Consider the following 14,551-nt stretch of genomic DNA (forward strand, 5'->3'; position numbering starts at 1 on the left):
AGAAGAACCCTTGTTGAACCCCTAATTTTTAGAGTGTAGGCCTACTCTGTCTGGGGTGGAAAGGTAGGCCTACATTTTGAAAGTACCATGCTCAGATTCCTTATGATGTCTCAGATGTAATTATTTGCAAACGGGGACACTGTGATTTGGCATTGGATAAATATAATAAGATGAACACATAGGCCTATCTCTCTGTCTATTCTTAGCCTGTAATTTCGGTAATTTGTGAGGCTATGTGTCCCTCTGCCCTCCAATTGGAAAGTCCTGAAGACTGAAAGACTGTTTTCTTTCTTTTGCCATCCTACACTTTTATAGTCAGTACAGAGCTCATCATTGAGTGGGGGAGGTGTTGACATTTCATTATTTCTCCTGTCTTTTTCTGTCTTTTTCAGTAGATGAGACCTTTTCTATTTCTGGATTTGAACTTTGAAATAATAGTTACACGACAGACACTGTTGTTCCAATACGGTTTCCATGGGATCAGAGAAACATACATAATCTTGAAACAGGAAAATATACAAGTTTCAAGTAAACGGAGGACTTTTAATTTGAAGCTTATTGCTCGATTTGGACCCGTCAATGTCGCTGATTTCCAGGAGCTCAACTGTGCATCATTTGCTTCACAAAATCCCACAAACGTGAACGCGCCAGAAATAAACATCGCGAGAATGTAATTATGTGTGAGAGTCAGAGGTTTGAAACTGGAATATAATATAATATAATATGCCATTTAAAAGTCGCTTTCATCCAAAGCGATTTACAGTAATGAGTGCATACATTTTACGTATGGGTGGCCCAGGGAAATGAGTATTTTCAAAGCATTTTTTAAAATCTCTTTCTTTGTAATACTGTATGTATTCCATAATTTTGAATTGATCTCTTCCCACTGGGCACATAAGTAAATTCAATTTCTATTCCACGTTGGAAACAACTTTGATGCCCAGTGGGTTTATTGTGTCACAGTGAATTTTATAATCTGCAGTTGTAACCGGCACTGTACTGCACGGCAGAGGCGTTGTGTGTGATTGATTGGGACTATAGACGTGGACTTCGGAGATCAGGCTGTTTTAATGAATCAGAATTCTCTCTGCATCCAAAAGAAAAGACAAAACATTTGTAGAGCACAAATATGTTCCGCCCATTGTCGCCTCTTTCTACAACATAGACGCACAATACAAAGGACTGGGATCAGTCGAGGAGCTAGCCATCGTTCACACATACAATACATTAGCTAGCTAGTAACCACATGTTGAATTCAGAATGTTAATATCATCCTAAAAAGTACAATTACATTCTTAAAATGTTTTAGTCATTTAGCAGACGCTCTTATCCAGAGCGACTTACAGGAGCAATTAGGGTTAAGTGCCTTGATTAAGGGCACATCGACAGATTTTTCACCTAGTCGGCTCGGGGATTAGAACCAGCGACCTTTCGGTTACACTCATGAGTAAACTCTAAATATACAACATTATTCATGAACAAAACACTGTGTGTATGACTTTGTGCTTGAAGGAATCTAACTTTTCTAATAACGACAGAAAAAGCGTGCCTACCTCATAGTGCAACAAAATTATTTGAGCACGAGCACGCAGGGCAAAACGTAAGTACACACTCTCCTATTCCCAGGATGCAGGCATGCATAATAACAAATCAAAATGCTATATTAATATATGAACATTGTGAAATTCACAAAGTACTTTAACAACTGTTACATTCACCCCTCCTGAATTTCACCAACCTTGTAAAACGAAACAAAATAATGGACAAACTGATGCCTTTAACCCGCTTGTCGTCCTCCCGACCTTGTCGTACTCCCGACCTTGTCGTCTCTGTTGCTTGTCAGTGTGCCTTTGGGCAACACTCATAGCTTCCTTCAGCCCAGTGATCAGCGTCTCGACATACTTGTTGCAATCCACAACACTGGAGTCGTCCAAGACATTGTGGAACATCACATTCACTGGTAGCCGAGGGACCCTACCAAACATGAGAAAGAATGGAGCATAGCCCGTGGTCTCGTGAACAGTGGCATTATAGGTGAATGTCAATGACTGGATTTGTTCAGGCCAATGTTCCTTGGTTTTCAGGGGTAGACTCCTGAGCATGCTGCCTAAAGTCCTGTTGAAGCGTTCAGTCTCTCCATTCCCCATAGGGTGATATGCCGTGGTTCTTGACTTTTGGACACCAGAGAGCTTAAGCAATTCTGCTATTAACTCGCTCTCGAAATTCGCGCCCTGATCCGAATGGATCCTTGCAGCAAATCCATAGACACAGAAGACATGATCCCACAGTTTACGAGCTACTTGCTTGGCTGTCTGGTTTCTGCATGGCCATGCACGGGCAAGTTTAGTGAAGTGGTCAGTCACCACCAGAACGTCAACTGAGTTCTTCTTACTGTCTTCCGCTGTTCAAAAATCCAAACAAACAAACTCCACGGGAGAGCAGGTTTTGATGCTCTCTAACGGGGCTCTAGCCGCTGGCTCTGGAGTCTTTGCTAGAACGCATCTCTGGCAGCAGCGTACATACTTCTTGATGTCTCTCTCCATTGCAAGCCAGAGAAACCTCTGTCTTGCCAGGGCTAGAGTTCTAGCCTGGCCTTGATGTCCTGCAAGGTCGTGAATGCCGGTCATTGCTTTGAGTCGCAACACCTCTGGTAAGACATACTGGAATTTTCTCCGGTTTGTGTGACTCTCCTTAATGACACGATACAGAACTCCCTCTCTTAGGATCAAGCTCTCGCATGAGGAACTTCGAGGTCTCCAGCTGCAAGACTCTGTGGTTTCCAAGGTCATCCCTTTCGTCTTCAATAAGAAACGGCCCACCAGACGAGACCGATATGATGTTTCTTCTTAAGTGTTGTTGTGGGACTGCTTCATCAGCAACAACACTTTAGAAGAAACATCATATCGGTCTCGTCTGGTGGGCCGTTTCTTATTGAAGACGAAAGGGATGACCTTGGAAACCACAGAGTCTGGCAGCTGGAGACCTCGAAGTTCCTCATGCGAGAGTTCAGGCAAAGTGTCAATACCAGGAGAAAGCAGCTGTTGGATGTTGGAACCAAGCTGGATTGCTTGCATCTCCGTTGAACATTCCCAGTCGATATGGAGCTGACATATAGCTTTCACTTCAGCAGTGGTCAAGGAGGTTATCTCTCAGCCTCAGACAGAAGTGCTAGGTAGGACTCCCTCATCAGTCTCCACGCGGCAGTCACTGCGAAGGGGTCGCGGCTCAGTGCATCTGCAACTGTATTCTTGCTGCCTGGGATACACTTCAATCGAAGTTGTACGGCACAAGCTTGGCAACCCATCTTTGCTCGCAAGCGTCCAGCTTGGGTTTTGTCATGATGTACGTTAACGGGTTACTATCTGTCCAGACAGTGAACTCGTGCCCCTTAAGCCAGTGACTGAATTTCTCACACACGCTCCATTTCAGTGCTAGAAATTCAAGTCTGTGTGCCGGATCCCTTCTCTGCGACTTACTCAGGGTCTTGCTCGCGAATGCTATGGGCCTTGCTTTATCTTCACCTTCAGGCACTTGACAAAGCACAGCCCCGAGACCATCCAAAGAAGTGTCAGTGAAGAGAATGTACGGCCTCTCAAAATCAGGGTGAGCCAGCATGACACAATTCAGAAGAGCATCCTTCAGCTTCTGGAATGCAATGACACACTCCTCAGTCCAATCCGATAGCGTCAGCTTCCGGAAAATCCCACTGTTGCCCTTCTTCCTCGCATCTCTTCCTCTTCTCTTTTGACCCCCAGTGAGTGCAAACAAAGGCTTGGCTATGGAAGAACAATCAGGAATGAAGTGATGGTAATATAATACCATCCCCAAGAAGGAGAGGGAGTACACATTTACATTTTAGTCATTTAGCAGACACTCTTATCCAGAGCGACTTACAGTTAGTGAGTGCATACATTATTATTATATATATTTTTTTCATACTGGCCCCCCATGGGAATCAAACCCACAACCCTGGCGTTGCAAACGCCATGCTCTACCAACTGAGCTACAACCCTGGATGACGCTGGACCAATTGTGCACCGCCCCATGGGTCTCCCGGTCGCGGCCGGCTACAACAGAGCTGGATTCGAACCAGGATCTCTAATGGCACAGCTAGCACTGCGATGCAGTGCCTTAGACCACTGCGCTAATCGGGAGATAGCTGAGCTTGGCTCATCTTGGCAATGGCCTCCACCTTCTCAGCGTCCACTGACACACCGTCCTCTTTAATGATATGTCCGAGGAATTTCACTGTTCTTCGTAGGAAGTGGCATTTCTTTGGTGCTAGTTTGAGATTGTTGGCACTTAGACGGCTAAACACAACTTCAAGTCGCTGCAGAGCCAGTTCCTCGGTGGGTGCAAAGACCAACAAGTCATCTAGGTAACAAAGGAGATTTGAGAAATGTAGGTCCCCAAATATACTTAACATCATTCTCATGAAAGAGGCCGGGCTGTTACACAGACCTTGTGGCATGCGATTGTACTCAAAGTCCCATCGGTGTGGTAAAGGCTGTGTACTTCTTGTCCTCTTCATGAACTGGAATGTTATAAAATCCTGAGGTCAAGTCCATGGTGCTGAAAAATGCACTGCCACCAAGGGCTGCGAGGCAATCTGCTTGATGAGGAAGGGGATGAGTGTCCTTCACCGTTCGTGCATTCATCCACCTGAAGTCAGTGCATAACCTCAGACTCCAGTCTTTCTTCCATACCATGACTAAAGGGGAGGCATACTCTCTAACCGACTTGCGTATAAGGCCTATTTCCTCCATATCTGTTAATACCTTCCTCAGCTTCAGGTAATGAGCAGGCGGAACCCTTCTGTATGGTAGGCGGAAGGGTCTGTCATCAACCAGATGGATACGGTGAACATAACCCCTGGCTTCTCCGCAGTCCAGATTATGTCTTGAGAAGATGTCTTCATATTTTGTGATGGTATTCACAACCTTCTCCTTCAACTGGTCAGTCACTTGGCATCCATCAATGTCGATGTCTCCTAATCCTAGATCAGACAGTCTTTGTTTCAGGTTGTGGCAGCCATTGTCATCCTGCTTCTGTTCCACTGGGGTTTTCCTCACCTCATGAAGGCCCTGAAAAATTGTTGCATCCTCAACAGCCAAGCATGTAGACACATCGGCCAGCTTCATGTTACGTCTTAGAGTGAGATGTTTATCTGAACAGTTTACTACCTTTAAAGGGACCAAGCCATCTCCCCACATGGGCGTAATAACTCTACCCACAAGTATGTTTCTGGGCATGACCTTTGACCTGGTAGGCTCGACTATTACAGTGCTGCCTGGAGACAATGCCACATTTTTAGGAAGTTTACCCCAAACTAAGTGTTCAGTCTTGGGAAAAAGAGTCACAGCTTGAGTGAGCTTCACGGTCCTAATCTTGCCATCAACATGCTGTCCCTTCCATCTTGTGACACTTGTCATCATCTGCAGAAACTGCTCACCCTCTGGTGAGTGAGTCTGGCCATCCATGTTGTTGACTAGCTTCCAGTATTCGTCAGTGCCCTTCATCTCATGCAATAGATGCTTAATGATGTTCGATCCCAGGATAAGATCATCACGCTGTCCAGGAACAACTAGGGTGGGCACTTTAACATCAAACCCATAGAAACACTTTGGTGAGGCCTTCTTCCCCCCACAACCCACTAACACTAACTCTTTAGGAGGCTGATAATGCTGAGGAAGGGCACCTGCTTCCAAAAGTCTCTGCTCAGTAGGTTCACTCAATGTACAGGCCATAGACCCAGTGTCAAGCATGCCCTTAAGCTGCACTTTCCCATGTACAGACACAGAGGTGTAAAACAAATCTGAAAAAGCCTCAACCTCTTGTGAACCTAACATAACAATTTTCTCTCCTTCTTTCGCATCAGAGCACAACATCTCATATGTTTTCTCAAGATCATCAGATTCTTTCCTGGGGGTAGACAGTTGAACACCCACATTTCCCCCCTTCACCTGTGGGTGTGTCAGTTTAACGGTTGCTGCTGTAGTGGGTTTCTCTGCTGCTGTGTTGGGCGTCTCTCACCGCCGGGATTGGCATAGCGTTCCCCCTGTTTTGGACAATTTGATTTCCAATGATCTGGGGAAAAGCACCAGAAGCACAGGTTCTCATGTCTACAGTGCATCACAGTGGAGTGATCTGTTGAGCCACAAACCCTGCATTCCCTACGCCTGAAGGGCTGGGCGGGGAAAGATGGCGCCCTGGCCTGTGTCTGTGAAACCATAACAGGTGGTATGCTCTTCTCTAAGGTACGTTCAAGGAGGTGAATGAGCCTCTCGATACTTGCACTCTGCGAGAGTGAGAGAAGTGTCACTGCACGCACCAGCATTGGCCCCGCCTTCAAATGGAGTTGTCTGGGGATGTATTGTTACTTGCTTTGAGGATACAGCGGTAGAATGACACATGGTGGCCTTTCAGCAGCGTTCATGTTCATACATTCTCTCCTGTACTTCACTCGCAGTCCATTTCTCAGCAGACTTGTATTGGAATACTGCTGCCAGTTTGGGGTCGGGGCAGTATGTTACAAACATCATGACGACATCTGAGTTGTAACTGTCAATCTTCTTACCTTGTCTCTTAAGACCCTCGTCAGCAACATCTACGGCCTTGTTCAATCGAACCCAATACTCCATAACAGCCTCTCCGGGTACAGGTTTAGTATTGTAAAAATCAGCTAAAGGCATGCATGAGTAGGCCAATTCCCTGAAATTATGTTTCAGAATGTCAAATACAATCTCTGGCTTCTCTTTAGGATCAACAGTTGTCTCATTGCGTAAATTTATCTTTACCATGTCTCTTGCTTTGCCAGATAATCGACTAATCATCTCATCCGAATGTTCCCCAACAGGACATCTCTTCCTCCTCAAGTATATTCTCATCAACTCCTCCCATTCATGAATGGAGCATTTGTCTGTACCATCTCCTCTATATGTAGGAGGTTCCTTTACATCTGATTGCATGATGAACTTCATTTTACTGAGGTCTACATATCCTGCTGACTCTGAGTGATGATCACTTATCTTTTCTGTACTTACTGGTGGCTCATGAGTGCTGGACCTGCCACTCTGTATTTCCTCCCTAATGGAGCTCCCTATTTCCTGGGCTAGCTGAGTGACCAGCTCAGCTAAACCATCTACAGGGGCATTTTGATTAACACTAGATGAAGGGCTTTCATCAGTATTTTTAGTGGAGCAAAACATGGGGGAACCTACTGCACCTACACGCTTTACAGGTGTTTGATCAGGGTATGAGAAAAACCTCCCCCTCGCAGCAGTGAATTTGGGTTCATCATCACCATTAAAAGATGCCATGTCACTAAACCACTAATGTTATGTTAAAATTTCTGTTGATGAACACACTTCTATATTAGTTAACCATAAACAGCACTCTCAATACATCGTTTTCAGAAAAGAAATAAACAAGAGAGAATATAGACTGCAGATCCGCTTTTTGCCACAAGGCGGCAGGAGTACCTTAATGATGTAAACAGAGTCTCTAGAGCAGCAGGGCCGCGGTGATTGAGCTGACGTCGATGAACGATGAATCCGGGTCTAGAAGGACCCATAACCGGCACTGTACTGCACGGCTGTATCTCTGCGTTGTGTGTGATTGATTGGGACTATAGACGTGGACTTCGGAGATCAGGATGTTTTAATGAATCAGAATTCTCTCTGCATCCAAAAGAAAAGACAAAACATTTGTAGAGCACAAATATGTTCTGCCCATTGTCGCCTCTTTCTACAACATAGACGCACAATACAAAGGACTGGTATCAGTCGAGGAGCTAGCCATGTTCACACATACAATACCTTAGCTAGCTAGTAACCATGTTAATATCATCCTAAAAATTACAATTGCATCTTAACAATACCATCCACTCATGAGTAAACTCTAAATATACAACATTATTCATGAACAAAACACTGTGTGTATGACTTTGTGCTTGAAGGAATCTAACTTTTCTAAAGACGACAGAAAAAGCGTGCCTACCTCTCATAGTGCATCAAAATTATTTGAGCACGCAGGGCAAAACGTAAATACACACTCTCCTATTCATTTACATTTACATTTACATTTTAGTCATTTAGCAGACGCTCTTATCCAGAGCGACTTACAGGAGCAATTAGGGTTAGGTGCCTTGCTCAAGGGCACATTTACGTCATTTAGCAGACGCTCTTATCCAGAGCGACTCACCAATTGGTGCGTTCACCCTATAGCCAGTGGGATAACCACTTTACAATTTTTTTTGGGGGGGTAGAAGGATTACTTTATCCTATCCCAGGTATTCCTTAAAGAGGTGGGGTTTCAAATGCCTCCGGATGCAGGCATGCATAATAACAAATCAACATGCTATATTAATATATGAACATTGTGAAATTCACAAAGTACTTTAACAACTGTTACAAAGTCAGTTTCATTATGTTTTCATGTGCCATGATTCTGACATTTGACATATGATCCTCATAGGATTAGGTTACATAGTTTCAGTGGTGCAGTAAATGTAATCTCAATTCAATACGATGTGCATATACATATAGCCAAATAAGATTTCCCTGAAGTTTCCTCTGGGGAAAAACAAAGTCATTCTATTAAACCCATGTTCACTGACTGTAATCTGTGACGCAAGTGGCCTAATATGTTTGTGACGTTCCACGGAACCCACGTTATTGTTTAAAACTCGATTCTGATTGGCTTGCAGGACATTCAACGGTGTGAATTATAAATTAAAATGTGCTTTTACGTCAGTGTGACAGATTCACATTACCGAGCGTGTCTCAAACGGTCCTGCGCTTTTATCTGCATAACGGTATCTTCACGCACGACTGGATAGGCCTTTTGGATACGCTTGTCCAAGGTAAGCATATGCGTCAAGCTATAGCCTACTTTTAATGTTTTAGTTCCGAACTCAAAATACTCAAGTCAAGTGATTTATCGTAAAAGTGAGTTGTTTTGACTGATCATTCCAATGGCCAATGCTGTTATAGGACTATGAGACCCTCGGCTATATACTTTGATGAGACAATAACAAGCATAGATTATGCATTACGCATTGCACGAGTCAGTGTCCAGGAAGGAAAATAAAGTTGCTATTTTTGCGAATAATCAGTTGACACTGACTCGTTCAATGGGTAATGCAAAATCTATGCATGTTATTTGCTCATCATAGTATATAGCCCAGGGTCTCATAGTCCAAAAACAGCATGGCCACTGCAACCCTCATTGATGGAATATTCCATATTACCATGGCAGTTATGCATTACAAATTCACAATATTACTTGTATTTCAATGATTCATAAAGGCCCAAGACATAAAGTAGCCTGCAATCATTCCATTGCTGACCCATCTGATGGTTATCACTTAATCTAGAATCATGGATACCTTTCATGTGAGTACTCACACACCAGATTTTTTTACATACCTCAGAAGGACCAACTGGGATTGCAATATCTGGAAGCACTGTCTCGTGTACAATTGTTAATGTTATCTCTGAAATGTCTAACAAAATGTTGACTTGACCGTTTCATCAAGATCTGCGCATCACAAGTTGGATCTAGTGGTCAAAATTGGGACAATGTTGCCCAAAATAAATGTTTTCATGGAGGTAAGCACTACACTTCTGATGGGTTTAAAGATTGTACCGTATCACTTTATCTAAAAGTTTGAGTAAACCCCAGCTGTTGTTATTCTTTTCCCAGGGAAGAACAATCCCCCATATGCCTTGAATGTTTCATTGCTGAACAACCATAGATATTTTTCCTCTAATTTGGCTCACGTTCCTCCAACAGCGAACAAGACCTGCCAACAGAGCTCACTGGAGCAGGGAGACATCCCGTCATCCCTTCGGCACCTGACAAAGTACACTTTTTTCTTCTAAATAACACTATAGTAACATCTTCTGCACAAAGGTCCATTCCTAATAAGATTGGTGTTAAGTGAGAAAGAATCCTAAAGATGGTCCAATGGGCATTGTCTGAAGCCTCTCATCACCTCAGTATGTTGAACCACCTGATTTCCTGTAGGATTCAGATCCTGCTGAACGATGTTAAGCAGTCGATTAACCACATGCAGGGGAAGCTGAACACCATGCAGGGGCAGTGTATTGAGTTGCAGACTGCCATATCTAAGGTAGTGCCAGATGAGTCTGAGATACAGAAGAATAAGTATATGATGGTATGGTGATAATGATTGAGATGGTGATTATAATAATGATGACTAGCGGTACCCCACCCTACGGGCGGTAAATCATTGGATCTGATTAATTCAGTTCAATGCAATTCAATCTTTGAGGACTGCAACCATAGAAATACAATTTATTTATGCTACTAATAAGCTATTGTCAACTTCCCATCTATGGTTATTTTGCTCATTGCTCACTGTGAATTGCTCACTGTTACCATTTGTGTGCAACTATTATTGATTTCTCTCAGAAAAATTATTTGGTTGCAAATGTAACTGGGGCCATGTAAATAATTGTTAGGCTACTCATTTTGAATCCATTGGTGGCAACGTGTGGGACCATAAAAGTCTGTGTGCGACTGGGCACAGTAAAATAATTTGGTTGCTGACCTGCCCTACATCATAGAAGGCCCCTCACCATATGCCGCGTTCAAGTGCAAGTCGGAACTAGGAAACTCTGACATTTCTGATCCCAATTTTCTTACGTGTGAAGTATCAGAATCAACCAATAGGAAACTCTATGCAAATAACTTATATTCATTTTAACTCTGAGGTTCCAAGTTTCCGATAGTACGTGAATGCGTCAATAATTGCCATGGTAATTTTAAATGTTCAGTCAGTGAGCATTATGGGTAATTGTCCTACATACTTACATCAAATGCTTTATGACAGCATCATCTCCTGTAGTTAAGAGTGCCATTCCAAACACATATTTTTTTAAATAAACAAAAATACAAAACACAGCGGAATATGCCTAAAATGAAGAACATCCACTCAAAATTGTAGAAGGAGATCCCCCGCAGCAAAGAGGCTTACGGTATTATAATATATTGTAGATAACATTAATGTAATTTGTGTATTTACAGTATCAGTACACGTACAAATGAATGTACATGTTTGGGATTGATCTACAATGAGTGTACAAAACATTAAGAACAGCTTTCTAATATTGAGTTGGGTGGTGGACCAATCTTGATACACACGGAAAACTGTTCAGCGTGAAAAAACCCAGCAGCGTTGCAGTTCTTGACACAAACCGGTGCGCCTGGCACCTACTACCATACCCCATTCAAAGGTTCTTAAAAATGTTGTCTTGCCCATTCACCGTCTGAATGGCACACATACACAATCCATGTCTCAATTGTCTCAAGGCTTAAAAATTCTTCTTTAACCTCACTCCTCCCCTTCATCTACACTGAGAAGTGGATTTAACAAGTGACATCAATAAGAGATTATAGCTTTCACCTGGTCAGTCTATGTCATGGAAAGAGCAGGTGTTCTTAATGTTTTTCACACTCAGTGTATGTGACAATGATGTTATAGATTGTGGTTGATATTTTAGGGAATTACTATGTGTTCTATATTATACCTGCAGATCATCCCAGCAGCCGACGTTGCTGTACAGAGTGGGGGGAAACATCCAACATCGCTGGGCAGGGGAGGGGATCCTCCCAAAAGCCAACTTTGCTGCGCAGAGGGAGGAGGTCCTCCGAGCATCAGGCCTCATCCCTGCACAGAGGGATGGGATCCTCCAAACAACCAGTGTCCCTGCACAGAGGGAAGGGATTCTCCCAGCAGCCATCATCACGGCACAGAGGGAGGAGATCCTCCGAGCATCAGGCCTCATCCCTGCACAGAGGGATGGGATCCTCCAAAAAACCAGTGTCCCTGCACAGAGGGAAGGGATTCTCCCAGCAGCCATCATCACGGCACAGAGGGAGGAGATCCTCCGAGCATCAGGCCTCATCCCTGCACAGAGGGATGGGATCCTCCAATCAACCAGTGTCCCTGCACAGAGGGAAGGGATTCTCCCAGCTGTCATCATCACTACACAGAGGGAGTTGATCCTCCTGATGGCCAGTGTCACTGCGCAAAGGAAGGGAATCTTCCCAACAGCCAGCGTCCCTGCTCACAGGGAGTGGATCTTCCCAAAGGCCAGTGTTCCTGCACAGAGGGAGGGGATCCTCCCCACAGCCAGCGTCCCTGTGGAGAATGGAAACAATCATCCACAACCACCTCCCATCATCCCCATGTTGGCACCACTGTTGAAATGGGATGGTGGAGTGTGTACTCCACCTGTGGATTTCTATTCCAAGAGAAGAGGTCATTTAAGCCTTATCTTATAAGTAAAGACATTGCCATTGTGATAGCGTGGGAATAAGTTGTGACAGACCAAATGTGTATGTATGGCTCATGTGAGTGTATGGCTGTAATACTTTCATGCATTTTCTACATAAAACAGGTTTAGCTCTATTTTCTATTTACATTTTCGTCATTTAGCAGACACTCTTATCCAGAGCGATTTACAGTAGTGAGTTTATACATTTTCGTAATCCAGTCAATCTCTCCAGGATATCGCAGGGATTTTTGTGATATTTGCAGGCAAATATGCTAGATTTTGCTGCGGCAATTCTTGCGAAAATGAGCTGACAAGGGAAACATTTGTTGACGTGTGGCTTGATTGAACCTTATTATGCAGTAAATGTGCTTTTTGTAATATGTTAATGGGTCAGTTCTATGCGATAATATTGCGATGATTTGACTGTTTTATGCCGAAATACATTTACATTGAAATAATGCGGCGATTGGCAAATTTGCAAGCCCTCACATAATATGCCGGGATTTGTTGATTTTGAAACAACAACAAAAATGTGATCGCAGCATCCTTGAGGAACCTTCCAGTAATCCCTGTGACTGCTTGGAGGTTAAGATTGGGTTGTAACAGAGCAAGACGTTCCTACCTGTCAGCTAGTGATTGTTCTGTATGGTGACATGAGCAGAGTCGCCTGACTTCTCCCACTTATTACAGATGTCCGGCTTAGATATGTTGAGCATCCTGCTATGATGTCCATCACCAAGCCAGAACACTCCGAGGCCAACCCTCAGTGCCAGACTGGCAGCCGGCCGGTGGCTGAGCCCGAGACCCCTGCTGTTCACAAGAACAGTGGAAGCTGGCTCAGCTGGGTCTTTGGGAGTGGAAAAGTTAATAAGAAGGAGGTTCATCTACCTGAGGACAAAGACAGATCTGTAAGGAACCTGTTATTTACAGTATATTCTATGTAGAGACAATTGGGTGGATTATTCATTTTTCATTTTTGGCTTGCTTCACATTGCTAATATCTTCTTCCTCAGATTGTCTGGGATCCAACTCTGCACAGATGGGTTGACAAAACTGAGCCCAAGGCTGAGGTATACACTTAAATTACATTCAATAAAAAGCAGTGAAAGACCATTGTATTTCAACTGTGCTAATGTTACTAACAATTTAGAAAATGTGTTGATGTGTTTTACAGAACAAGCTTGTACCACCAACTCCACCGATGGGGATGTATGGATTTCAGGGGAACCCTGGCAGTGTCCCCCAAAGGAGTGAATCCTTACTCCATGAAAGCAGGTGAATATTGTTTTAGACTACATGTGGTTTAACTCCAAGAATCTGTCAGCCAATCATAGCTTTCCCTGGTGATCTCCCTGCTAACACCTTTCCCACTACCAGCAGGTCTATGGGGCAGCAGATACCCTACAATGCATTACACTGATGGGACCAACTCAAAGCCTCCAAGCCAGGGGCCTGGACCACTTCCTCGACAGCTCTCTGGCCTGCTCCCTCCCTCACACTTTGACCTCATGGCACCAATGATTGTGCCACCTGACACTCTACCCTACTGATGTATGAATCTGGAAAATCCTTCCAAAATGTATCCATTCATCATTAACTGAGCTTTTACTTTAACATAGCAAAAGGCTGAAGTAGCACGGATGTTAACTATTTTTCTTTTTGTCCAACAGGCCAACAGGCAAATTCACCATACATTTTTCAGCATAAAAAAACGTCAGCATTGAACATTTATTAAAAGATCATCTTTTAATTATATCTCTCCTTCGGGTCGTCATGTTCAATTTAATTTGATGTGTTCTATCATAATTTACCATGCTCATTGCTTGCGCATTGCTTTACGTTACATACTGTACAGACAAGTATATTTGACACACAACAAACCCATCTAATGACACTGGTTTTATTGTCTCATTGGTTGATTCAGGAAATGTAACTCATCTGCTTGACTGGAAACAATATTATTATTTAATTCAGAGGGCACATGGTTGGTGATTGTAGACACAGGTTAACTCAGTTGATTTTAATTGCTGAAAGGCCAAGGCGAGTGAGCACAATTGAGAGATGGTCCGTGCAATCCAGGTTCCTTGGGACGTCCTTACCCCATTGAAGTTGAAATGTAAAATGGTTAGGGTTAGGTAAGGGTTATGTTTAAGGTTAGTGTAAGGGTTAAGGTTTAGAGTAAGGACGTCCCAAGGATTCCGAATAGCACTGAGCATTGAAAGATGACTGTGAGAATTTGAATCTCC

At 43.5% G+C, this 14,551-nt stretch overlaps 1 protein-coding gene and 1 long non-coding RNA gene across 2 annotated transcripts; both read left to right on the forward strand.

Annotated features, from left to right (window-relative positions):
* The first annotated feature begins 9,797 nt into the window (after positions 1-9,797).
* LOC123482203 lies at positions 9,798-11,598 on the forward strand. Its single transcript, XR_006657596.1, has 3 exons — positions 9,798-9,865; positions 10,030-10,135; positions 11,562-11,598. It is a non-coding gene; the product is annotated as an uncharacterized LOC123482203 (long non-coding RNA).
* A 45-nt stretch (positions 11,599-11,643) lies between these two features.
* On the forward strand, positions 11,644-13,987 carry LOC121544408. Its single transcript, XM_045209013.1, has 5 exons — positions 11,644-12,289; positions 12,996-13,213; positions 13,319-13,375; positions 13,480-13,580; positions 13,683-13,987. The coding sequence occupies exons 1-5, from the start codon at positions 12,040-12,042 to the stop codon at positions 13,723-13,725; spliced, it is 669 nt and encodes a 222-aa protein (XP_045064948.1). The 5' UTR covers positions 11,644-12,039; the 3' UTR covers positions 13,726-13,987.
* The last annotated feature ends 564 nt before the right edge of the window (positions 13,988-14,551 follow it).

The sequence above is a fragment of the Coregonus clupeaformis genome, chromosome 29 (genome assembly GCF_020615455.1).
Source record: "Coregonus clupeaformis isolate EN_2021a chromosome 29, ASM2061545v1, whole genome shotgun sequence".
Lineage (NCBI taxonomy): Eukaryota > Metazoa > Chordata > Actinopteri > Salmoniformes > Salmonidae > Coregonus > Coregonus clupeaformis.

What these genes read in the sequence shown, in the direction of transcription:
- LOC121544408 (XM_045209013.1), top strand. Translation starts at nt 12,040, where the DNA reads ATGGCCAGTGTCACTGCGCAAAGGAAGGGAATCTTCCCAACAGCCAGC. An exon ending in TTTCTATTCCAAGAGAAGAG is followed by an intron (nt 12,290 to 12,995) that starts GTCATTTAAGCC and finishes CACTTATTACAG; the next exon opens with ATGTCCGGCTTAGATATGTT. An exon ending in AAACTGAGCCCAAGGCTGAG is followed by an intron (nt 13,376 to 13,479) that starts GTATACACTTAA and finishes TGTGTTTTACAG; the next exon opens with AACAAGCTTGTACCACCAAC.